The 26,206-nt window shown below is 41.4% G+C and overlaps 1 protein-coding gene and 1 long non-coding RNA gene across 6 annotated transcripts in view; one reads left to right on the top strand and one right to left on the bottom strand.

Annotated features, from left to right (window-relative positions):
* Positions 1-4,790: 4,790 nt before the first annotated feature.
* LOC140649208 (uncharacterized) lies at positions 4,791-7,267 on the bottom strand. The gene is made up of 3 exons (XR_012041525.1): positions 7,251-7,267; positions 7,043-7,153; positions 4,791-4,810 (listed from the first exon to the last, which is right to left on the bottom strand). It is a non-coding gene; the product is annotated as an uncharacterized lncRNA (long non-coding RNA).
* A 1,818-nt stretch (positions 7,268-9,085) lies between these two features.
* Positions 9,086-26,206, top strand: part of ITSN2 (intersectin 2) — a 90,238-nt gene continuing 73,117 nt past the window's right edge. Inside the window, exons 1-2 of one of the 5 annotated variants that reach the window (XM_072858395.1) lie at positions 9,086-9,336; positions 23,965-24,028. In XM_072858395.1, coding sequence (XP_072714496.1) covers positions 23,998-24,028 — 31 coding nt within the window. In that variant the 5' untranslated portion in view covers positions 9,086-9,336; positions 23,965-23,997. Of the gene's footprint in view, positions 9,337-9,578; positions 9,600-9,979; positions 10,168-23,964; positions 24,029-26,206 lie in introns of those variants that run through there. The other 4 variants (XM_072858399.1, XM_072858400.1, XM_072858397.1 and 1 more) reach the window with 4 other exon arrangements.

A 26,206-nucleotide genomic window follows, 5' to 3' on the forward strand; every position in this document is an offset into this window, starting at 1 on the left:
TATGTCATAGATAATAATTTATAAATAATTTAAAATAAATTATAGATAATGTCAATTAATAATAACTATATAATTAATGATGAGTATTCGTAATAAACATCATTATATATTATATAAATATGAATATATAATTACTAATGCACAACTATTCATACATAAAATTGCTGTTTCAGTATTATTAATAATATAAACTAATAATAGATAAATATACATTATAATAATACCTTATTATAAATATAAAGCTCATTTTGTAACTTGTTGTCAAAAACTAATCACATGTTTTTATCCCTTTCTCTAGTTTTAGCTCACTTCAGGAGTCAGGCAGGTGCCAGCACTGGTGTGAGGGGAGGGGATCATACGGCTGGGGACGGATGGAAGGTGGGATCGTGGCAAGTGATGACTTAAATTGCTTTGCATGGTGAAGCGTTGAGCTGTAGCTTGTACCAACCTTTCATTTCTGCAGTGCTGACTTGAGCTAGGTGTGATGGGCTATGTGGAAAGAAAGCACATCCAGCTTCAAATGAAACCATGACAGCTACATAGAGCAAGTCCTTCAAGTAAGGCCTTTGTGTCTCAAGAGAAATATTAACAAATAGTGAATGTTTGAAATGTTCTTGCTTAAATTGCCCCACCTTTCTGTCCTTCATCTGTAAGATGAAGATACTAATATTAACTTGCCTCAGGAATCTTGTGAAGAAGCAGCTGCAATTGTGAAGCACCCATTACAATAAGAACAACATAAAAACCCAAGAGAAAAATAACTAAAGTATATTTCTACTCAGTCCTGGTTCTTAATGGTATATATTAAATAAAGCCCAAGGCTATACAATGAATAATGAGGATTATAAAAACTTTAAAGCAGCAATTCAATAAGCACTATTTATCTTGCAAGCATTATTCATCTTCTGCACTGAAAAAGGTTGGGGGTCTGGTGAAAAAATGAAGTAGTTCTGCAAGCACTGGAACTAAATTTTTCTATGGATTTGTGCCTAAAATTGACTTATTGTGAGCTCTGATTCAAAGCTGCCTTATAGCTGCAGAATTGATATGTGCTTTCCCTGTGTGGTTTCTCTGACTGAGGGATGAAGTCAAGGGTAGTCTGGGGATGCACAGGTATATCGAGTTTCTCCACTGTAACCTGGACAATGCAGTTTGCTGATGTAGATTGACCTGGAATAATGCCAATGAAGTTACTTGTTTCTTGTTTACCACTCCAGGACTGATGAAGACTTCATGATGCTAAACAAAGATCTTGTGAGTTTTACCAGGAACCTATGGTTATTCTGATGTCCTTATAACAGGGACAAAGCTCCTTTCCTTTGCTGTGATTCCATATTAAAGAGTTTCTTCTCTTTCATCTGATTTTAAATCCTCTCAATCTAGTGAGTTGTACTTAGACAGGACTGAGTTGGCTTCTTGTAAGACAAAACAGTCCAGGACTTCAGCGTGGCAGAAACATGGGACACAACTATTGTACACTTGGTATTTCTAGCAAGTTGAAACTGCCACGTTTGCAGTTGTTGCTCCAGTTAATACATTCACTAAGTGCTAAGATATTAATGGCATCCAATCAAGATGATCCCAGTGCAGAAGAGGAAAAGCAAATTCAACTGCAGCAATGCAGCATAGTACTTCTTTGGAAGGACTGCCAGTGCCAATTAATTTATTTTATTAGGCAGTAAAAGCCCTTTTCCTGACACTGCTGACATAGGACAAAAAGATAATTTTGCCTTAAACTATCTAGAGTTGAAGGTTAAAGGTAACAGATAGACAGGTGAGGATTATTAGTCAGAAATATTAGAATCATTAGTTATTAGACAACTGATGCTGTTTTAGTGACTCTGCAGTCTAACCATTGTAACATTCCTCAGGCAAATGAATTTTAAGAATGGCTCTGAGGAGATCAGTGAAGTAGATCAGCAAATCGTTACAGGTTTCCCTTACCAAAGCAAGAAAGAGCATGAAAGCAAGACAAATCTTGCATGAAAATTCAAGTGAAGCATTAGTGGCTGATGGTATGGTCTCTTTTCACACTCCATTGACTTCAGCTCTGGCTTGAACTCTGTTAAACTTTAATGTCAATGTAAGTTACAAAGTGCCTTGCTCTGAAAGACTTACCACTCTTCAAAAACAACCTTCAAGTGCAGAAAAACCCTAAATCTAAACGGGCAATTCAGTTTTGGGGAAAGACTGCAAAACTAGATCCCACCCCCTGAATGCAATGACTTTAAGCCACTGATTGGAGGTACTGCAGGATGCTGTTATCTGCAGCAGCTGGAGGAAGAGTTTGTCTTTGCTTCTGTTGCCTCTCATGGAAAAGTCCAGCAGAATGTCAGGCAAACAGAGGGGGGCAGCAGCGCCTCAAACTGTCAGCGTTACATCTGGCAAGCAAGAGTCACAGGGGAAACTTCTGTGTTTCATCAACACAGAGCTTTTGTGTAGACTTCCATGAGCCGTCTTAAAACCAGAGTGATCTGTTTGCCCTGTCAGTGCATCCCTGATTTTATTAATTATGTTATAATCACACGTTTGCTGTCTCACACGGTTTTGCCTATCTATATCATAGTACTTATTTCCTCTATAGCATGCCTGCATCTTTCCAGAAATCTGTGAATCTGGAAAACTTTCCTTTTCACACAGCCACTCACAAAACGTTCTGAAAGATCTGAGAAGATTGATATAAGAATCAAAGTTGATTCTTATATCATTCAACCCTTAAAAGCCACCCATAATTCCAGACAACCTCACAAAATTTGGGTAGGAGGTACACCATGAGGTACTCTACTTAAGAGTAGTACTGGTTCCTGGATTCCAGTCTCCCCCGGTGCTGGCATCTGAACATATGAACCCCCAAGGCCCCTCTATTTCCTATACTTGTTCCTCCCAAATCACCTAAATCCCTCCCGTTCCCTACCTTTGGTTCCTCCCCTAAACATTCCATAAGAAGTCCTGTGCAATCCTAAAATGCTCTTCCCCTGCATCGCATAATATGCAGCACACCCCCAAGGAAGTAACCCCCATAGCCCTGGAGAGCTGCTCCCAAGACTGACCTTGATGAGTTTCACGCCTGGACCCTGGGGCTGATGGCTCTGCTGGGACAGCCGCAGGAAAGGCGGACAAGGTCTTCACCCCTCGGGAGTCTGTAACTTGGGTTGTCACCTGCCATTGTGCCCCTGTGCTCCTTTGGGCTTGTGGAGATGGATGGGTCTTCGATGGGCTGATGGCCCCTGCGATGAGTAGCTGGGCTGGATATTATTTGGTCTTTGCCACCATTGTCTCCCTGTGGGCGTGCACACAAGCTTTTATCACATAACCTAACAATATGTACCCAATGACATGTTTCTAGCACCTAAAACTGAAAGCTTGGGGAAAAAATGCATTTATAGCAAATGCAGTAGGGATACCAGCCTACTGGGATTAGACTGGCTTCTTGGCTTGCATTAAAATATGACTCTGGACAAACAAATGCATCTGAAATGAACTTGCAGCTCTGGCTTACCAAGGTATTATTTACTAATTACAGCATAAGGATTGCAAATTGCAACAAATAACCCTGCTTAATGCCACTAACGTGTTATTGTCAGCACTTCAAAGTTGTGAAATCTATGTGTACTTGAATGTTTCTGAAGGCCTGCGCTGCAGCTAGGTTTTGCAAGTAAAACTCTGTGTCTGCTCAGCAGTTGGCAAAACTTTATTTGCCATAATTCAGTCTGCATGAGTCAGCGCTGCCTTCCTTCACAACACTTTCTGGCCTGTCTGGAAATCTACTTTATGCTTACATAGGTGTCCTATAAATCTCAGAATAATTTCAGCGTGGCTGGCCAAAGGAGCCTTTGCCACTCTTCAAACGAATACAGTCCAGCTCTCTATCCCCTACAAAATAATACCTGTGCTTGGCAGGGAACAAAGTTGGGACATTAATATTTTATTTTATACAGCTATTAAGTAGCAGAAAATCCTGCAAATGAATACAGTAGCATGTACCATTTGTTGTTTTAAGAACTGTGGGGGTTGCTGGTTCAGAATCCAAACCAGCATCTCTAGAAGTACTATTTTTGATGCAGTACATGCTTTGTGCCTTCTATACCTTTCTGATAAATTATTACTCAGAATCAACCTAAGAAATGCACCACCCCTGTTGTGTTAGGTGTGGAAAGTAAATACTAACTTGTCCTTTTGTTTATCCCATTGTGGTTTGTGCCTCCAGGTTTAAATAAAGACCTAGGCTAAAGACAGTATCTAGCCTTTGCTCAAAAGGAGGAAAACAGTTGAATACTGATGTAAAAATGAAACCTGGCAGCAGCATTAAGTGAGGGCTCATTGCTTCTGTATTAGATGAGGGGAGAAAGAGGAGGCACAAAAGAAAATTTAAGATGAACAATAGAGTTGAATCTAATAAAGGGGTCAGAGCTGTCACTCAAGTAGGTGTGGCTGTTTCTAAGTTAGTTCTTTATAGCTGGGACAACCAGCTGGACTCTCCAGAGGAGGAAATGCCTCTCATTAGCAAGCAAAATTGAACAGGACACCACATGAGGAACCTGTGCAGGTCACTATGCTGCAATTACAGCTTTTTGACCATTCAGAAATAGGTGTTGCTTTACTTTACATTCCTTGATCCCTGATCAGTAACCGTCCACAAAACATGGCTTATTCTTGGCAGTAACTGATTTCTGGTGTTCATTTATGTTCTGGCTTAACTTTACATGTTTTAAACATACACTTGCAGAAACATGTCTGTCAACAAGCTTAGACACTACCTGGTCAGAAGACTTGGACAGGGAGAATAAAGCTTCACTTCTGGTGTGTTTTCCTGCAGCACAACAGAGAAAATATGCAATATTATGGAGTAAACTGAGAGCAGGGAAGAAGTCGTATTACCTACTGCCACTCAGTTCAGGCCAAGCAACTTTATTCATGATCTATTTTGCTATCAGTGGAGATCTTCCCTTATTACTCTAAAGATAGCAAAATTGCCTGTAACAGGAAATTGAAGACAGAGTACAGATAATGATTAAAAATTAAAGCCTTAATGTGAAAATTGAGTTGCTTTTAATAGTTTCTAGTTTCTCCATCTTCATTTTATCTTGTTAGCTTTTGTTGTATGTTGGTTTTGGCTCAGATATGACAAGGACTTGCAGGATAGTAAATGATAACATAGTAATACTAGAGGATGAGACATTGCTTATAGTAAATCGTACTTCTTTTCTGCTTCTCCCACACATTTCATCTTAATTGGTCTCTTCTGGGTAGCTGCTGTGCTGCAACCCTGCCCCTATGTCTGGAACAAGTCTCTATGCTATCATACCATCCGTTTCTTCTCCTTTCAGCTGTCTTTTCTATTACTCATCAGTTATTATTAAGTAATTTCCCTTACCTTAATGGCTTTCTGAGACAAACAAATTCATTCCTGCAGTTTTAAGTTGCTTTGCCACTGTCTACTCCTTGCTAGAAGGGTACTAACTACCACTAGAAGGGACTTTTATTTCACCTAGTACTTGACATCAGCCCCCAAAACTGCATGTTGAAGCTTGAAAAAAGCCCTCTCCCCAAACCCTGAGATGGCCAAAGGCAGTATCTGCAACAGTGCCTTTAGAAACTCCACCTTCATAAAAGTAGAGTGTTTATCCTTTGAACATACTTTAAGCAGTAGTCAAACTCTGAATGGAAACAAATTTCATTCTAGAAAACCAGAGGACAAAATTCTTCATTTTAAAGAAATGGTAATGCAGTTACTAATTAAAACAAAACAAAAAATTTAGACAAAGTAGATGTAATACTAGTTTGTGCCTCAGACATCACTCAAAAAACATCTGTGTAAGAGTCTCCTCAGGTTGGGTAAGAGTTAGTTCAGCTTCACTTTAAGGATGCATTTTTTTATAGCTCACACTAAACTTTGGATGTCTACATGCTCCAATTACAAGGAAGAGTGACTGAGGAGCTGCTGCATTCAAACATGTCTTCACCGCAGTCTGTGAGTCCTGCTCCTCTTCCTGCTAATTAATTAATCTTCCAGATATTTATTGTTCTAATACCTCTGATTAGCTCTGGTTGTTTGTGGTAATGCAGATGAAACAGCATTCAGCTTGTCTAGAATAAGAATACATAAAGCTTTGATATGCTAATTACTTACACAAGGTTTTCTCTCTAGGCAGTCAGCTGAATTTTGCATTCTCTCTGACTTCTCCCTTCCCAGGCAACAAATCTCACAGTATTGCAGGTTTTCCTGGCTTCAGTTTTGTATCAGAGGAGGTATTAGGCAACATCTGTAGTTACCTCAAAATGAGCTACATTGCTGCTTTTCTACAGGGATCTCACGTAACATTAATAACACAGATGGGTCCTTCCCCATCTGTCATATTTACAGAATCAAGTATCCCGATGTCCTTTATAAAGGACACTTTATAAAGGCACTTCCTGCTTTGTGCACTTTGTCACCTCAAAGGCAATGGTTAAGCACTATGTTTGGTTGTCATTTTTTTTTAATAAGTTTAATAACTTATCTTCAGATGGCAATATGTTTTCAGACAGGAGTAGAGAAGCAATTCAATATCATATAAGGAGTCTCATTCCCAGTAGTGAATAAGGCATATATATCTTATTTCATATGCACAGATCAGCAAATCTGCATATTAAAAAAAAAGCGCCACTATTGCCTTTATTTAGCATATGAATTATCTAGTGTGGGGAAAGAGGAATGTTTAACAGTAAGAACACAAAATATCAAAATATGTCATTAATAGTTGTAAAAACATTGTTAGGGTATAAAATTTGCACGTTGTATTCTAAGGTGGTATTCAAAGCTAAGAGGTTACAGCTTCCAGGTATCTCCCTTGTTTCTGCTGAAGTTTGCAACAGAAGCAATCGAGGCAGCAAAGCAGGTAATGAGAGTCACTAAAGGTCATATTCTAGCCTAGCCATAGGCTTAAGTAGTTGCAGAACTGTATATAAAATTAAAATCAACTAAATATATCTTAAAACTCACTCCCCCTATGATTTATCTTCCCTTTGCTCATGTGCACAAAATGCATGCCCTACCACGTACCTGGCCCCCAGCACAGCTTCCCAGCTCTCCCGCTGGTTTTCTGCACGGCCTTTGGTCCGGTGCGACAAGTGTCACACAGTACATGGCCCAAGTCCGTTCACTTGGTGGGACCTGGCGATAACATTAATTATAGAAGAAGAGAGCCGTGAGGTTCCTTGAGAAGGTACCTAGTTCAATGTTCAAGGCAGGATCAACTGTATTTACCTACCTCCTCGCAGATATCTGTCTAACCTGTTCTTAGAGACTTTTGTTGATAGATTTTTTCCACTGCCCTTCCCAGTACTGTAATCGGTAACCTGATCTTTTTCTTCCTGTGAGAAGAAACATGTTTGTCTGGTTTATTCTTATTTTAATCCTCTCTACAATAGCCTTTATGAACCTGTAGGCTGTTACGTCCAAGGCAAGCACTTACCTTCAATCCAAGCAGGCTGTAGGTGTTGCCTACACAACAAAGTCACGTTTAGAACTATGCTATATCACTATAACATGTACTAAACAGTTTATAGGCTGCATTTTAAGTGACATTACAAAGTAATTGAAATGAAAAATGTCAGATGAGAGACCTTTTAACTGGGCTCCAGAGGAGTCTGTTCTTGACCCAGGGCTGCTCTATTACCATAGTTAATTATTTGGAATTAAATGAAGCACTGCTCATGTGCAGGTCACTTCAAAACAGTCGAAGGCTGAAAGCCACCAGGGCTGGTGGCCACTGAGTGTTTTAAATCACAAAGTCAGCAAGTGCCCCTTGAACAACATGTGTTTTAATCACCTACATGGCAAATATCTATGCATCAAAGATGCGGCTGCTGGCTGTGCGTAGGAACAAAAATACAAAGCATGCTTTTGGGCAGGGAGCAAGGAAGGAGAAAACTGTATCTTCAAAAGTATTAAATCAGATGAGAGCTGAGGAGATCACGAGAGATAAATATATAAATGAGAGCTGCCAATGCAATGTGGCAGCCGTAACAGCAAATGCAAACATTAGATGTCTAAGCAAAAATACTGAAGAGTAGTATGTGCTAGTATGTGGCTATGACCATCACATGGCACAGTAACATGACTACTCTGGAATCATGATGAATGATAAAAGGTGTAACAAACTGGAAAGGCTCCTTAAGAACCCAGGAGAATGAGTCAGTGGAAAAATCTGCTCTGTATGAAGGTGATACATAATCATCTACCCAGCAAAAACATAGCAGAAAGGCACTGTAATCTTCTGTACATAGCAAGATCCATTTGCTGAAGAAGGAAAATGTTTGATGTTTAAAAATGATGGCATTTTTCACGCGTTTCCTTTCTATAGGTTTCTTTAATTTTTGAAAAGATAAATCCCCGAAACCCTACATATTTCAGGATGCTGAGCAGTGCCTGGCACCAGCTGAATTTAGTTCCTTGTGCCAGCCTCCTCCTCCACGGTGCCGGTGCCCCAGCGGGACACGCTTCGCCTTGGGGAGCACCACCAGGCACTCCCAAGGGTGCTGCCATCCCTCTCCCAGGGGTGCACGGCGAGGAAAAAGGAGCTTAATCTGGGAGTCCTGCCTGTGCAGAATGATCAAACCAGAGGCGTTAGTTTTTCAGCTTCCACAAGAAACCAACAGTCAAGATAGAACTGAGAGTATTTTAGCTATTACCTCTTTTTTTTCTAAATATAGATACACAGCTAGAAAACTACAGTAATTTATGGGGCAGATGAGGAGGCAGCGGTTGGAATCAAGAGTGAGAAAAATTTCCGTACGGGTGTGGTAAATTTTCTGTCAGTTAAGGTCTTTAAACGACAGCTCATTACTTTGCAGAAATCATCCTGCAGAGCAACCGACGCCGGCCGGCGCTCGCAGCACGCCGCGCTGCCTGCGATCCCGCCTGCTCTGCCGCAGAGGTCAGGCCGGGCGATGGGAACAGGTCTGTCCTTCCCATCGCCGGATCCCAGCAGCACTAGTCGTGCCAGACCCGGGAGGCGGCACCCCAGGGCAAGGCGACCCTTCATTTAGGCTCCGGCCTTGCACCCCAAGTACTGATACCCCCCCGCCCCGGGGCCGCCTGCCCGCCTCTCGGGATGCGGTCGCGCTCCGCCAAGGGAACGCCGCCAACCCCACGCCCTCACCCGCGACTGCCGAGCGCGGAGCCGGCACCCAGCGGCACCCTCGGCCCGTGCCCGCCGGCCCCGGCTCCCTCCCCCTCTTCCTTCCCGGGCGGCCCCCGCCTCCGCCGCCATGTTGTGGGGCTGACGCCGCCGCCGCGGGAGGCGGAGGAGGAGGCAGCCCGTGTGGAGCGGGCGCTCACGGGCAGCGCAACAGGTAGAAACGGCGGGGCGGCCTGCGGCTCCTCCGCGCCCGGAGGAGCGGGGCCACGTCCCGACCGGCCTCGACCCGCGGGGCGGCCTCGTCCCCAGGGCGCGGGGGCGGCCGGGGGAAGGGAGGTGCGGGGGAGGGGGGGCGAGCCCCGGCGGCGCGGAGCTGTCAGCCCGGCCGCCCCGCGGGGCCTCGCTGCGGGCCCGGGGCGGCGGGGCACGGCTGGCCTCGGCGCTGCCGTGCGGGGAAGCGCCTGTTCCTGCCGTCCTGTGAGCGCGGGCAGCCGCCCGGGCAGGGGGCGGGCGTGGGGAGGAACACTCGAAGTTTCTATTACGCCAAGCGGTTTTATTTATATTTTCCGCCTTTGAGGGTGGTGGGGTTTGTGTTTTTTGCTTCCCCCTCCCCCCCCTCTTAAAAATAGCGTTTTGCCTGCGTTTCGCCCCGCCGGAGAGTAGCTGACTTGCCCGACTCCCCGGCGAGGCCGTGAGTCCCTCGCCGGCGGCGGGGCCGGGCGCTATCAGGGAGCCGGGCTGGGCAGCAGCTCCTCCGCGCTCCCCGCCGCCGTCCCGTCCCCAGCGTTTCTATGGGAACTGCTCTTCCCGGGAGGCGGCTCCATCGCCGGGCCGTGAAGTTTGGCCCGTGAGCTCCGCTGCCTGTCTGCGGGGCGGGGCGGCGGCAATCCGGGCAGAGCTGCCGGTAGCGACGGTAGCTCCTGCTGCTAGCGCTGCTGCTGCTGCTGCTGCTCGCCTTTGCTTTATTAGTGCCCTGCAAGGGGAAGAAATACCGGAGTCAGTGCCCAGACAGCTCACTGTCTACCCAAGGGAGCGCCCTGGCGAGGTGAGGTGACTCGGACGTGTTAAGAGTCCCCGGTTTGTTGTGATGATGGTGATTTTGTAGTTAGTGTGAAAACCTAAAGTTTGGAGAAATTGATCTGGTTTCTGCAGTTAAAGTTTGTAAACTGTTTTGTCTGTAATAGACTGGCTTTCCTTGGTCTCGACTTCATGCTGTGGCATGTAGTAATTCAGAAAATAAGATGAGGCTGAGATACATGATTCGGTTCCCTAAACATTGAGATACTATTTTGAATACATGAAATGGTTTTCATAGCAGTTGACACTTTGAAATCTGTCACATAGAAGAACTTGAAAGTAGACTGTGCTTTAGACAGTACCTGTGATCTTTAACCTACGCTCATAGTGGTTCTCTTAAACATCAGTTGGAAATTCCCCATCTAAAACACTGGAATGAGAAGTTACAAGCTGCTTGTCCTTGCATTCAGGCTGCCCTGTTGTATGCATCTCTCTTTTGGGAACCTAATGTTTTTTAAACTTGTTTTTGTTCATGCTTGCCTGTGGTGGCAGCAGCTGCCACGCTTGTATGTACACAGGAAAACATACAAAGCACGTGAAGCAGTACGGCTTTGCCGCGGTGTGGGTAACGTCAGTGGTACCTAAAATGCAGCGTGCTTTCAAGAATTTTAAATTGTTCATCTGAAGTTTGGTTGAAATTCAAAGACTATAGCTGTAACAAACATCTATATCCACTGATGCGATGGTGATGTTTAGAAATAATGAGCATTGGGAACTAATTGGATAAATAGCTAACTGGGCTTCATTCTTCTACTAAACTTTGTTAATTTTTGTTTCCTTGTTTCCACTCTACCTTCCCTGTTTGGTTTGTCTGTATTTTTTTATTCTGACTAAACTGGGAGGGGCATTCACACCACTGTACCTCTGGATATTGAGAGAAACCTTAGTTCAGACTCTAGGCTCTGTATGATGTTAGGAGAATTGCACACATCCCTGCAACATGGATTTAGGCTGCTCCGTGCTCTCTGTTATACAGAAATTTTGGTCAGATTAGCCTCCTAACTCAGATGCCTAAATTAGGTCAAGTGGATATGCTTCTCCTTTTAATTACTATCCTGAGGGACTTGCATTTATTTTTTTCCTCCATCTATACAAGATCAAGGGTGCGGGATGCCTCCCTGACTGAGTTGTTAGCTGCCACTGTAATATAAACAAAGAGTATGTTCCTGTAGCACTAACAATAACAAAAATTCGGTACCTATGGCTTGTTTGTGCTAATCACCATATGGGGTTATCTACCATAGGTGCTGTTCTGCTATCAGAGCTTTATGGCTGCTTATTTTTTTCACCATTCTTGTGGACAGAGTCAGACAGGTCAAGGCAGAAGTGACCTGTGGATGATTTTTGAACCGTGTTGTTGAGAAGGCTTTATTTATTGAGATTCAGGTATTACAGTGATTGGGACCATGACAGTTCTTACAGTAGGTGGTTTTTTTATAAATCTTTCTGTTGTAGTCTTTAATATTGAAAAGTGAATTAATTTCATGCCATAGCAAAGTAGCAGCTATGAAAAATGAAGCTAAGCTCTATAGCTGATAGTAATTCTTCATTGAGCTACTCAGCTGGAGCTGGTGGGGAAAATGGGACAGCATTTGAAAGTGAAAGGTGATGTACATGCTTCGCTTGGGGCATTATCAAAAAGCTTCACTCCCCTTGAAAACAGGGGTCTGTTAGGAAGAGACCTTGTGATAAGTTCCTGAAGAGCAGTGTAGTCCAGATCACTAGTTCCTGTTGCAAATTGAGACAGAGGTCTCTGGTCTGAGAGATAACCCATTAATTAACAGTTTACAAGTAAAGTCTCTGCTCCTACCTCAAAAGATTTAGTTTGATCGGCATGTAAAATTTGTGAAAATAGCTTGTTATGAGGTTTTCTTTTAAAGTCCGGAGCTGTTCTCTTTGCCTTTTAAAAAATGGTTCAAAAGTTGGATGTCTTTACTTTTAATGTTCATTTCTGGCCTGCTTTCACTTGAAAGGAAATATCTCCAGTAGCTCAGTTTTGAAAATCGCTTTTAACTGCTTCCGTTTGCTTTTATTTACCTAAAATGTAGTCATAGAATAATATAATTTTGAAGGGACTTCTGGAGGTCATCTGGTCCAACCCTCACTAAAAGCACGGCCAACTTAGATCCGGTTGCTCAGAGCCATGTCTGGTTGTATTTGGACTACCTCCAAGGGTGGAGGTCCCACTAACTCACTGGGCAGCCCTCTGCAGTTTGGTATCCACACTTGCTCAGAGTGCATCCCATCCCATTGCCCAGATTCTCAGTGAAGGCATTAAACAATACTGGCCTGGTATCAACCCCTGGGGAACATCATTAGTTCCAACCAGATGGATTTTGGACTACTAATCACAGCCCTTTGAGTCTAGTGGTCAAGCTAGTTTTCCACTCAGTACAGTCAACCTATTCAAACTATATTTCACCAGTTTGGCTCTAAGGATACCATGGGAGACCTTGTTGAAAGCCTTCGTAAAGTCAAAAGAAGCTGCTCTGCCCTCATCCCCAGAGCCAGTCATCTCAACACAAAAAGCTATGAGATGTGTCAGGCGTGGTTCATCCTGGATAGATGCATGCTCTTCAAGCATCTGTAGGTGGCTCCCAGGAGGATTTGCTCCATAATCTTTCCAGGGACTGAAGTCAGACTTAGCAGCTTTTGTATTGTTGAACTGTCCCTCTTGCCCTTCCAGAAGATGGGTGTGATGTTTGCCTTTTTCCAGTCATCAGGATCCTTGACCAGTCACCAAGACTTTCCAAAAATCATAGAGCTTGGTCTTGCAGTGACATCAGCCAGTGTTCCTGGCAGCACTGGTGCTGTGATTTGTTCCATATGTATGTATGCAACTGCCATACTTCCTTGTTTTCAAGTTACTTTATTTTGACTTCTGAAAGCTGCTTTTAGTTCAGTGTAATGCCACATCTCTTGGCAAGGTATATGAGATGATGGATCCTGCTGTGTTTTTAAGTTTTGGGGGGAAGCTTGATGTAAATATAGTCCTTCTGTGAAAACAGAGCAGTAGGTTGTTGACTCTGTGAATTTGTGGTGTTGCTTTTAGATTGGAGGGCTCATTTCATGTGGCTGAATGATGTGGGAAAGTCAGTGACCTTTCTTTACCTTGATGATGATTCATGATTATAAAGATAACAAAGATAATGTAGAGCTAATTAGAGAATTCTCTTTTTTTATGACTGACCTATTTCAAGCACTATCACTTGTCAGTAAAACACTTAACACAAAACGTACTTTGAGGTTCAGAGGTTGACCCTAGGTATGGGGTGAAATAGGATAGTTACTATATTATTTTTAGCTTTAAAATCACGTTGTCGCCCTTTAACTTCACCTTTTAAAATTGCATTTTTGTTTTGCACCCTGGTTGGTGATAGATGATGCAACAGACTGTTTTGGGGGGAAGCACTCTTCTTAGAGTACCTGGTCGGATTTTTGGAAGTGCTAAGCAGCTGTTTTAAATGATCCTGAAATTTTCAAATGCTTAGTTGCAAATGTTGCAGATGCTTGAATTGCCCCTGGAAATCTGTTTTTGAATCCTGATCGGTATAGAACTGGGAGGCTTATCTCTTCAAGTTCCTTCCAGTGATGGACCGATGTAAGCTGAAATTTTAAGCCAGCTGTGAGCGGTGCTGCTGGCGAAGCCTTGTTTTCTGTGGCATTGGCTGTCTGAATCTAATCAGATGAAAGCTTTTGTTGAAGTTTTTCTCGCGGTCAATATGTTTAGAACATCTTTCAGCCGTGTGGATTCTCTGGTGTCTAATATTGGTACTCAGACATACAGCAGTCTTTCTCATTAATGGGGGCACTAAATTTGGTAGTGTCTTCTCTGTCTGGTTGCCTGTTTTCATGAATCTTGTAGGCAGTTAAGATCTTTGCAGAGTACACCCTTCTGTTAAGTTTGGTTCATGTTGGATGATGGGATTCATCAAAGCACATATTAACTACTCGTGTCTCATACCCTTAGCAAGCCAAGCTAAGAATTTAAGCATGCTGGTTACTTGGTTATTAGCATGTTACTCCTTTCATTGATTAACTTGTCTATCAGGATTTTTTTTCTATTATTCTCAGATTTATTTAAGGATAAGTCTTTCTCTAGAAAACAAGATAGGTGATTTTATTTCATGAGGCGTCTTTGATTCTTCTTACATCCACGTGTACTTTGTTTTATTGCCTATTGCAAGATTATACAGAGACTGTAGTAACTTGTTTTTCTGGTACTGTTGTGCCATTAGCACCAAATGCTCAAAAGTTGAGGATTAGGTCACATAAAAATCATAAAGTAAAAGTGGAGCTGATGAAATTTCATTTTTCTTCAAATTCAGAATGTTTAAGACTTTGTCAGTATAGGAACGCAGCCTGGCCAGGTTGGTTACTTGGATCCTAGAGTTGAAGTAGTGGATTCAACATTAATGTATAGATGAGCACAGTGTTGTGTAACTTATTTTCGGAACACCTCATGAAATTCAAATGATGTAACATGATGACAGTAGCAGCACAACACATTGGAATTACCTAATAGAGGACAATTACCTGAGAACTATTTTTAAACATTTTTGCAGTTAGAGATAGTTGAAAAAACATGGTTGATCCAGATAAGTCACAGCTTCTCTGGAACTGCAATTCTGAGAGCAGCCAGTTTGACTTGAGACATTTTGATATGGGATGTTGTTGCCTCAGCTTCAGAAGTAGCAGATAATAATTCCGAGCTGGCTCTTCTAGTGAAAATTTGCAAGGCTGATGCAAGTGGAGCTTGTGAAATGCTGTGGCATCAGTCATGAGTGGTATCTGCAGTTAGTGATTCAACAGCATACACATGGAGTAAGGGAAGAACAGGAAATGGGAGTTGGTCTTTGTTTCTAAAAATATTACAATTGGAATGCAAAAAAATGACCTATTATGGCTATACTAATAAATGTATCAAAAATCAGAGCTGATTTAAATAATACTTTTAGTCTTATCTTTCAAAGGTCAAGAATTTTACTAATCAAAATCTAAAACTCTCTTGCCTCTTCCACTGCACTCGTAGTGTAGTCATTATATTATGAGTTTCTTAAGGTAGGACAAGTGTCTTTCTGAGATATACTTTTGCTTATAGGGACTTTACATGACGTTGAGATGTGTTGTCTAACCCAGGTGATAATTGATTCCCTAAGTTCACAAAATTAATTTGTAGTGGTCAAAACATTATTACCGTATGCTGTAGAGCTCAGTGTTAAAGGTTAAGAGACCAGATTTCAACTGGACGCACTGAAGGACTGTTCTTGGTAATATAGCGTGGATGGGACTTGTGGCTGAGAGCAGGGTCAGAAGCAGGAGGCTTCAGCTGGGGCAGGTAAGAGGTGCTGTGGCCATGCTGTCTGGGTCCCAGCTCCAGCTTGGGACCAAGTTGCCTCCCGGAGCTCCCATACTGAGTGGATCTCTTGGACCTCCATCACACCTATGCTCTTTGGGGAATGCATTTTTACCCGTCTGTTGCCCATCCGAAACAATGCTACCTAGTTGTTTTTTCTTGTTTTGACTGCCTTATGCTGATCTTTGCTTTTTCTCCCATGAGGTTTCCCTGGGTTTTGTTTCATCAAAGAATAACTACATTTCTTTGCTTTAAAGGCCTCTTGTGTGTGGCCTGTCTGCTCTTTGCTTGTTATCTCATTCAACTTTGAGAAGTTAAGCCTGCGATGGTTTTGTGCACCTGCCCAGCTTGACAGCATATACCTAAAATGTAAATCCAAGTCTCGCTGAATGTTTTACCTTCATTAGTTTTACAAATAGTGAAAGATTGTTCTCTGCTGAGCATAGAAGGCTGCTCGCGTGTTCTGTATCTTTTGTTTTATGCTTTGCTATAGCAGTCCATTAGATGTTCTGTATGTTTTGCACTGTTACCTGGGACTGAAAGCTGAGCAACAAGTTAAGTAGCAGCTCTTGTATCACAAGGAGAAGATAATGTAAGAATTCTTCTGTTAGGTTTTTTTGCTCTGTTAGGAGGCAGATTTCGCTTGTGCTTCTGATGGAAGGACAGGAGGGGGCTCAAAAATTTCCTCTAAGATGGTAAGATTTCAAATGGATAAGCACTTAAGTAATATGCTCTGAATGTTTCCAGTCATGGCTGAAGTAAGAAAATAACGAAGAGAAGAGAAAACTCATCAAAGATTTATGTTTTGCCTAAGTCCACAGTGACATAAATCAGGAGTCGCAATGTGGAAGTGGAGAACTGCGGGTTTCAAGGTGTGGGGACCTCACCGAACAGCATCTTAGGACTTTTGTACAATGCTTGCAAATAATTAGATGTGAGAATTGATGTGTCTCAAAACAGGATCTAGAAAAAAACAGCATATGGAGTGGGGAGTCATGTAAATTAGAAAGTAGGAAGCAAAAAAGACGAGAGTGTATTTTAAGTTACCACCCGTTTAGGAGCAAGTGTATCTCACTCAGCTCTCTGGAAAGGTTATGATATGCAGCCTGGAGTTCCTTCTTGAAGGTAGAAGCTCAGAGCCTTTAAAAAAAAAAAAAAAATCTTATAAATAGTGTACCCTCTGCTTTTTCTTTTTTTCTTTTCATTTTTAAGCAAAGCAAGCAGAGGTGGTGATGCCTGTCCATGTCTGGGATCAGGTTAGTGAATGTATTCCTCCAGGGCGTGACAGAGCTGGGTTCAATTCCCGTCTTTTCCTGAGGAAGTTCATGTACACGTTTCCTGGGAGAAGGGCCAAGGATTTAAATAGTGAGCTTCCTGAAGTGGGATTCTCATTCCCTCCTTCAGAATTTCTTCTTCTTTGCAAAGAAGAATCAAAGCTGGAGGGACATGGGCAGAGAGGGACCTGTGACTCTCTGGCTTAATGGTAGAGAATTTCATGTAGGAGGTTGAAGTCCTGTGTTGACGTTACTATTCCAAACACTGTGCATGGGTTTCCTTAAATGACTGTGCAATAAAATGCAGGAAAGCCTTCTCCCAGGAGGAAGGAAAGATTGGTTTCAATCTCCAGAGACAGAGGACAGAGTTGAACTCGGTCTTGATATTTTGAATGGGTGCTTTCACAACTGAGCAGCTGTGTAAGAAAGGGAGTAAACCCATCAATACTGACCACACAATTATGTTTTTTAAACAGAAACAGAGATTCTTGTATTTTGCGTGGCATCCATTTTGCATTGTCAGTATATTCAGAAAGCCTGTTAGTCAGGCAAGGTGGGCAGAAGGATATTTGTCAGAAAAAAGTATTTTTTGTGTTCTGTCTTAATCACTGTTTGGAAGCAAGTTGCTCTATAACGGTGAGCTAGGAAGAGACTTCGTACCATAGGGCTAAGAAGTAAAATATTTAACACTCCCCCCCCCCCCGGGCCGAAATGTCAAAATATTAACTAAGGCTTGCAGTACTCTTATCCACAGTAACAGAGGGGAGCAGGAATGGTCTGCTAGCCACCCAGGATCAACTTCTTCATATTGTTACTGATGTCATTCATTTGTTATCAGAGTGGGTGGACTTTGTGAAGCTGGCCACAGTACATTTTGAAAAGGCCATGTCGCTGTGTATAACTCCACTGTATAAAGGAGATAAATTCTTGGCCTGCCAAGATGTTGTTTTTCTTTTATTTTTTTTAATTGATAAGCTTTTCTACTGATATGTCTTGAACAAAGAGAAATTTTAGACTGTGCTGGTTTATAATGCCTTACTAATGCTTATTATTCTCTGATTTTCCAGACGATAATCCAAAAAAAAGCACAGAACAACTACAAGGGCTATTACACTGTCACTGTTTGCTTTGCAAATACTAATGAGTAGTCTTTGTGTTGTCCAGATCTACAGGTGTTACAAAGAGTAAATCGGTCAACTAGTACTGCAGTCTCTGTCCTTGCTAATTGGTTCTTACAGCAAAAATCTGCAATATATCTTCTTTCTGTCCACAAGAAAAGCAAAAGAGTGGTAGTGTGTCCACACATGCTGCTTCTACGGTATTTGCTTTCTTCCACTTAAAACTAGTGCGACAGAGCCTGATGCACCAGACCTTAGTTCCTACTAAAACTATGTGGCTGTGGTTTTTCCGAGAAATATTTTGAAAAAAAAAAATTGACTCAAGTATAAATATTGACAAAGATTGTGGTAAGGCTGTTCTTCATAAAATGGCAATACACCTATGATGGAAAAGAAGCTTTTTCTTTTCCCTTTCTCTCACAGTCTGCCCAGCTCTAACGGTTTCTAATGCTTTCAGCATGGTTGTAAGGTCCCCCCTGCTTCTTGCAATCTCATTTCTTTTCTCAACTTGTATCCACTATAACGAAAGCTGAGAGAGGGAGCAGAAGTTGCAGTTCAGCAGGTCAGTTTGTGAAAACAATTAGTGCTTTAAACATTGGGACTAGTCAGATGGTTTGTTTACAAGAACTTGCTGTTCTGCTATTTAAACATAACATCCAAGTTTTCCTGTTTTCACCCTAAATGGCAGCAGGGCTTAATGTTGTCTACAGCATTCACAGGGATGTTTGATCCTGTTTGTTACAACGTGGATTTCATGCTACGGCTGCCACAGTTTCTTATGAGTGATACCTGAGTTCACCAAGCACCTCTCCTAGGAGATTTTGCAGGAGCAAATAATTTTCTGTGAGATATTCTGGTTGTGATGGCCATTTTTTAATCTATATAATCTGTTTGGGATACTGGTTATAGTCTTTTCTTGAGTTTCTTTTCTTCAGTAAATGTTTTTATATGGCATTGGGTTTTTCTGTAGTATTGTGTAATAAGGTTCTTTAGAAATTTACAGCTTTCACCTCAATTAATGATTAAAAGTTATCAGAGTTGTTCTGAAAAAAAGCAAGTTCGGCCTAAAAGAATATTTTGCTGAAATTTCCCTTGGTAAATAAATGGTGCACACCTGTGTCCTAAAGGTGCAAGGTGCTTTTACAGGTGGCGACTAGAACAACTTTATTTGGAATTTGTGAAAATAAGCTGCTTTTAACTTTGATATATGCATAATGTCCAAGCCTTTGGGGCGTGCTGTGGAAATGTAGAAGACAGAATACTTGTTAAAGGCAAGCTCCATTTTTTGGGAAGGATTGTTTCCACAGACCTTTGAAAAATGTGTGTAGACTTTGAGTTTACTGGGCTGTTTCCTCCTTCCCTAAAAAAATTGAATGAGGGCAAATGATGTTGCAGCGATACTTTTATTTTTCCTTTTTTTACCTCTCGGTAAAACTTCGGAATCTGTCACCAGGGAAGCGTGTGTGCTTGGTGTAACCCTGGTGTCCGAATGAAATGGATCTGTGCAAAGGGACAGAATGGAGTCTCAGTGCTGCTGTGATCTGAAATCCTGTAAAAATCCTGTTTGTGATTCCTGGTTGCTTCTGTAAGGTCGTAGTTTTCAGTATTATTTCTGTGGGGTTAATGTAGGAGGTTTTTGGTGCCCGTCAGGTCTAGTATTTTAAAATATGACAAGATCTGCCTATAGACATAATAATGAGACGACAGAGCTAAATCATGATTTAATCACATCACATTGGTGTAATGTACTCTTAGTACAGATCTGTTGGGCAGTTCCCTCTTGGTTTTGGACCTAAGGTTGGTGCATCTACATGACAGCGCCTGGTGCAGACTTACCAGGCTGGATCAGCCTAGGCTTGGGAAACTTGGGGAATTTTCAGGTGTGCTGAAAAAACCTGTGTCGATAATTTGGGCTGGGCCGGTCATTATTTTTGAGAGTGCTGCACTGGAACAGAGTATCAGACAGTGTGGTATTAGAAACACGTGATCTTGGACTCCTTCTTTTGAGAGGACGGATAGTGGTATGGATGATAACTTGGGTGTGCTGTATTCAGTGTCTGACTACGGTTTCTAATTCTGCTTGATGTGAGCTATGAAACTTCTGTTATCACAGAATGGTTTGGGTTGGAAGGGACCTTTAAAGATCATCCAGTCCAACCCTCCTGCCATGGGCAGGGACATCTTGCACTAGATCAGGTTGCTCAAAGCCCCATCCAACCTGACCTTGAAGACTTCCAGTGATGGGGCATCCACAGCTTCTCTGGGCAACCTGTTCCAGTGTCTCACCACTCTATTCGTAAAGAATTTTCTCCTTGTGTCCAATCTAAATCTACCCTCTTTTAGTTTAAAACTGTTGTCCCTTGTTCTGTCACTACAGGCCCTGAGAATAAGTCTCTCTCCATCTTTCTTATAAGCCCCCTTCAAGTATTGCAATAAAGTCTCCCTGTGCCTTCTCTTCTCCAGGCTGAACAACCTCAACTCTCTCAGCTCTTCATAGCAGAGGTGTTCCAGCCCTCTGATCATTTTTGTGGCCCTCCTCTGGACCCGCTCTAAGAGGTCCATGTCTTTCCTGTGCTGAGGGCTCCAGAGCTGGATGCAGTACTGCAGGTGGGGTCTCACCAGAGCAGAGTCGAGGGGCAGAATCCCCTCCCTCGACCTGCTGGCCATGCTTCTTTTGATGCAGCCCAGGACAGAGATCACTTGTCATACAGCTTAGTGAAAGGTAGTTGCCTGTATACGTAGCTGTCGGTGGCAGTGGGCTGGAGTTACCCCCGCTGATGAAAATGAACCAGGAACACGTGTGCTCTGTAGATGCAGAGCTTTCATAAATAGGAAAGACCCTCTCCAAGCTAACGTGAGGGTTTTGACCTCAAAATTTTTCAGTTGAAATTGATTTTAAAATATGGTGTAGTTGAGACTCTACGGATGTCAAAATGAGGGAGAGTGGGTTTACACGTTTTGTGTGCATGAAGCTGCCTGGGTTACTTCTCCCACTCACGTGGTCAGCGTTTGGGAGTGTAGAAAGCTCAGTCTATATCAGCCTTTTCAGCAAAACCGAAGAAGGCAAAGTCTGACTTTCTCTATAGCTGTTGTATAAAGTATTTTAAAAATATATCTTAAGATTTGGGGCTTTAAGGGTGAATCAGTGTATTATCAGACTTGTATTGTCTGATTATTATCTGTTGTATTGTGAGGTCTCACCTCAAGTACTGTGAGCAGTTTTGGGCTCCACAATGTAAGGAGGATGTAAAAATGGCAGAACGTGTCCAAAGGAGAGCAACAAAGATGGTGAAAGGACTGGAGGGCAAGACTTGTGAGGAGCAGCTGAGGCTACTAGGTTCGTTCAGCTTGGAGAAGAGACCGAGGGGTGACCTCGTTGCTGTCTACAGCTTCCTCATGAGAGGGAATGGTGAGGGAGGTGCTGGTCTCTTCTCTCTGGTGATAGGACGTGAGGGAATGGCTTAAAGCTGTGTCAGGGGAAGTTAGGATTGGATATTAGGAAAAAGTTCTCCACTGAGGGGGTGGTCATGCACTGGAACAAGCTCCCCAGGGAAGTGGTCATGGCCCCAAGCCGGTTGGTGCTCATGAAGTGTTTGGACAATGCTCTTAGATATATGGTTTAACTTTTAGGTTGTCCTGTGTGGAGTCTGAAGTTGGACTTGATGATCCTCGTGGGTCCCTTCCAGCTTGGGATATTCTGTGCTTCTGTGACTCTATTGTAGTTACTCATTTAAAAACCCCTAAAAGCGATCTGAAAATATGAGAATAAAATACATTGGAGGAAGGATCAAATGTGTAGCCTTTATCCAATAAGCCTGTAAATCTAGAACAGGTCACGTGCAGGTGGAAATGTCTCAACACAGAGCTCTACTGAACTTTGAGCTCTGTTGATTCTGGGGATGTTCTCCAGCATCCCTCTTCTGTGTCGTGGTTTCAGGTTCTCTTTTAGCCCTCCTTGACAGAACAGCTTTTGCAGAGAAAAGTGCCATGGAAATGTTTAACAACATTGGAAGCATTTTTCGGGAAGGCTATATATAGATTTCAAATGTCTCTTGGTAAGTTGCTGGTAAGGCCTAGGAAGGGATGCTGGAAGCAACCTAAAAATACTCCAGTTTGTTTTAGAATTCATGTCTTGGAATAGATCCATGCTTCCTTTTTTCATCTTTCTGCAGCTGATACCTAATGTCACTCTGAGAGATCATTTGGACTCACCAATCATTGCATTTACTTTTTTTTAATATATATACATGTGTGTGTGTATACACAAATGTATGCATGTATAATGTATATTAAAAAACCTGGAATGTCAAGTCTCTTAATGACACTGGTCTGTAATGTGTCAGATTTAAAAAAAAAAAAAAGTTCATTCGTTGCTGGACAGTTATATAAGCAACACAGAGCAAGATAACTGCAGGTGAAATACTGTTCTTCATTCATTTGGGAGGGACCAGGTGTGCGTGTGGCTATGAGGTTTACAAATGACCCAGTGGGAATGAATGATTTGTGGCCTATTACAATAGCATGATTTTAGATGTTATTTATAGGATATATAAATAATAACACAAATTTTACATCATCATCATTTTATTTATATGTTTATAATATATAAACATATAAATAAACATTATTATTTATTATAAACATAGAAATATAATTATTTATTATAAACATATAACTATAATTATTATAAACATATAAATATAATAATAATGATGATGTAAAATATATAGAGAAAGGATTGTTAACAACTGATCCCAGACATTTTTATTTTGGTTGCAGAAATGTGCAGTAGATACAAAAAATGCTCTCCTGTCCACACGTGAAACCAGAGTGCTTTCCAGTTGTGTGATTTTTGTGATGAGATGTGCAGGAGTTTCCTTGAGGGGGAGGGAGTGTGGGGGATGTGATATTTCTGTACTTTAGTATTAACATCTGTGGTTGTATTGAGAGGTGAAGGGTTTTTTTGGTGAGGGGAGAAGGTTTGGTATCTGAAGAGGGAGTGACAGAGGGATCTGAGATGTGATTTTTTTTTTTTTTTAGTTAAAATAAAAATTTCATTTTTGTAGCTTCATCCTGAACAATAGTTTCTCTGTGTAGAGTGCAGGGTAATGATGTATAAATTTCAATATTTAACTAAAATTATCTCATCCAAAGCAAAAGCTCTCTGTATTGTCATAGTTCTATGTTTGTAAAGCAGTGCTTATCCTTATCCCTCAGATAAGTCTTAGTGAATATTTTGCAATTCTAAAGAACTAGTAACATTAATACAGGTATTCTTGAAAGGATACATACTAGAAAAACAAAGTAAGTCTTAGTACTCTGATATTTATTAGGAAAGTAAATTATACTGAGACTCCTTTAAATGCTGCTTTGGAGTCTTTATGCAGTAGCTCAAGAGGAGGAATAACTTCATTGTGTTGGTTATGGAAAACTGGCTGACTACAAATTTTTATTAGGACAAGTAATTTTTTCTTTGAATACATCATGTAAGAGCGTTTTCTTTGTAAATACTGTGTGGAGTAGTGGAATGGATGAATTTGAATAAGAATTCTTCTTCCACTTTTCTCAGCAGAAGCATTCAGTTACGGAGCTGTGCATTGAACTTTTTTTATGATATGCGTAAATATTTACCAGGGGGAGCTGGAAAAGATCTGCTAGGACCCCGAGTCTGTCCTCCTGCCAGGAGAGGGTTGTTCTCCACGCCATATGTTCTGACATGTTGTCAACTGTTTGTGTACATTATGCAGCAGTTGCTAAACAGTTGGTACTGTTTTCCTTTAAGAATGTGCCACTAGGTTCAGGACTGCACTGCATACCCTATAAAAAAATAAAAAAAAAAATTCCCCCACCCCCTCCTAAATGTAAATTCAGCTTGTTCAGCAGCAGCCTGAAGCCTGGCTTTGTTTGCTATCGGAAGTGTGAGCTAAAGGGACAGACATTCCCCCTGCTCAGCTGGAGCGCAAAGCTACGTTTTGCCCTTGTTGCATTATTAATGGCACAATGTTTTTATGTTGCAGATGGCTAAGAGCTAGCAAGGCATATTCAAGACCATGATGGCTCAGTTTCCCGCAGCCATGAATGGTAAGTAGCTCGGGTCGGTTTGTTTAGGTAGGGGTGGGAGCATTTGTCTTTATTATTTTATTTTATTTTATTTTTAAATGCTGATTTTAGTACACGCAGCAGCATTATGGTCAGTTTGCTGCAGATGGCTTCCTGTAGCCTAACTTGTACTCTAAGACTGGGAGAAATTCAGTAGAAGTGTTACTGCAGTGTAATTTGGAGTACAGATACGCCTAGAGCATCTAGTAATCTCAGATCATTTAAAGGGTTGAGGAAGGTGTGACTTGTAGTGTGAATACTGTCTGACTTCAGGTGGGGAATATGCTAAGTAATAGTTGATTAAACTTGCATACCTTTTCTGTTACGTAATTCAGCACAAAATGTGTTTCATTATAATATATTATGCTATTTATTTTAAACCAGAATATTTAAATGTGTTAAGCACTTTGCTACACTGACAAAAGTAATTGATCTTTCTCAAAAAAAATGTTAAGGATTTTCCTCTTGATTCTGTGCCCCATCTACTATAGAAACTTTTGGATTTGTTTCTCGGTGTTTTCCTTTCAAAGGCATATGAGAGTTGAAACCTTAAAATTGTTCGTGTGTGTATGTATGTGTTGTAGCTCTTTATTTCTAGAGCAAGCTTATTTGTGAAGACACAATTTGCAAATACCTGCTGAGAAATTTGATGTTTACATGGTGTTGTTTACAGAGCTGGCCAAAATGAAAAGACAAGTGTAGGAACAATGCTTTGCACTTCAGATATTCCAGATAGGGAGTATTTCTCCTGATAAAAATATGGAAATAGATATAAGAAAAAGTATTTCTTCTCTCATTTATTGGTGAAGGTTACTGCAGGACTGGGAGGTCTTTATTTAACTAATTTAGAAAATTGTCACCGCTGAGATAAATTGAGTGAGTAAGGGGAAGTGGTTTTTTGCAGAACAACATTCAGATTTCAAATTAAACCTCTGTTTTATGCATCTTTCACATGTGCATAAAACATTTTGTGAAAAAATAATCAGTGTGATCAACACCTTTTTTTTATGCAGTCAGCTGCAGTTTGTTCCAGACTTTGTGTAAAAGACTTAACAATAAAAGAGAAGTAAAAGGAATGAATATATTGTATATAACAGGGAAAAACCTAAATACTAGATTTTTTTTTTTTCCCCCACTTTCTTGGACAGAATTAAAAAGCATTTTTTTTAATTGCCACATGCTTTTTGCTCCTCAATTTAAAATAAACAAGCAGAAACTCTCTTCAGGGAGGATACAGATTTATGTTCTTGGCTGTCTCCCTGGTTCATTTATGCATAAACTATTTCATGTCTTTTTGGTTTGGCTTTTTACTCATTGGTTCTGTTGGAGGATTGCAAGTATATTGACAGCACTGAGCATCTACATGACTTGATCTCAGAAGTCTTAGTTTGGGAGAGCGATCCTTTCCTTGATCTGAAATCCCTTGGGCACTACTGTCCGCCACTCTCAGAAGGAACGGTATCACAAGATGCAGCCTTTCCCCTCACAGAATTTTACTGTGAAAAACATAGTAAGAGAACGTAAGAGAGATACCAGGCAATAGTTAAACTGTTGCTCCTCACAGAATATTTGAATGACTGTGTGTAGTGTTGCAGTCATATTTCTTATCAGAATTGATTAAATTTCAAATAAGTCAGGTAGGGAAAAAAAAAAGAGTAGTTTTAATGTGATTTCTGGATAAATACTGAGCAACCTTTGCTGTTGAAATTGTTCCTCTCTAATCTGTGTTCCTCTTCCCTGCTACTTACTACCACTGTAGTTTGCATTCAAAGTAGATCACCTGCATTTACCACTCATTGCTCGGTGGAAACTTCTAATTATGTTGTTAGACCTTGGTAGTGACTTCAAGCATGAGATGAAGAATGAGGTTACGCGTGAGGCAACTAAACCATTAGGCATGGCTGCAGCCTGAGAGCACTGGCTGCCTGCCACACCTTCTTATTAGCAGAGCATTGACCCTTTCCTTTTGTATCCTACTAGGGCAAAATGGTGTTTTTCTTCTGGGGAAAAAACCTCTTATTCTTATCAAGGTACAATATACTTAGCTTTTAGTTCATTAGTAGTGTAAGGCATGAAGTAGTTTCTGTTTCAGGTTTATTTTTGGCATTCAGCATTACAGAAAAGTGAGTGGGTAGTGTGGAGCAGATGTGTGTACAAGTG

This window comes from Ciconia boyciana, chromosome 3 (genome assembly GCF_034638445.1).
Source record: "Ciconia boyciana chromosome 3, ASM3463844v1, whole genome shotgun sequence".
In the NCBI taxonomy this organism is placed as follows: Eukaryota; Metazoa; Chordata; class Aves; order Ciconiiformes; family Ciconiidae; genus Ciconia; species Ciconia boyciana.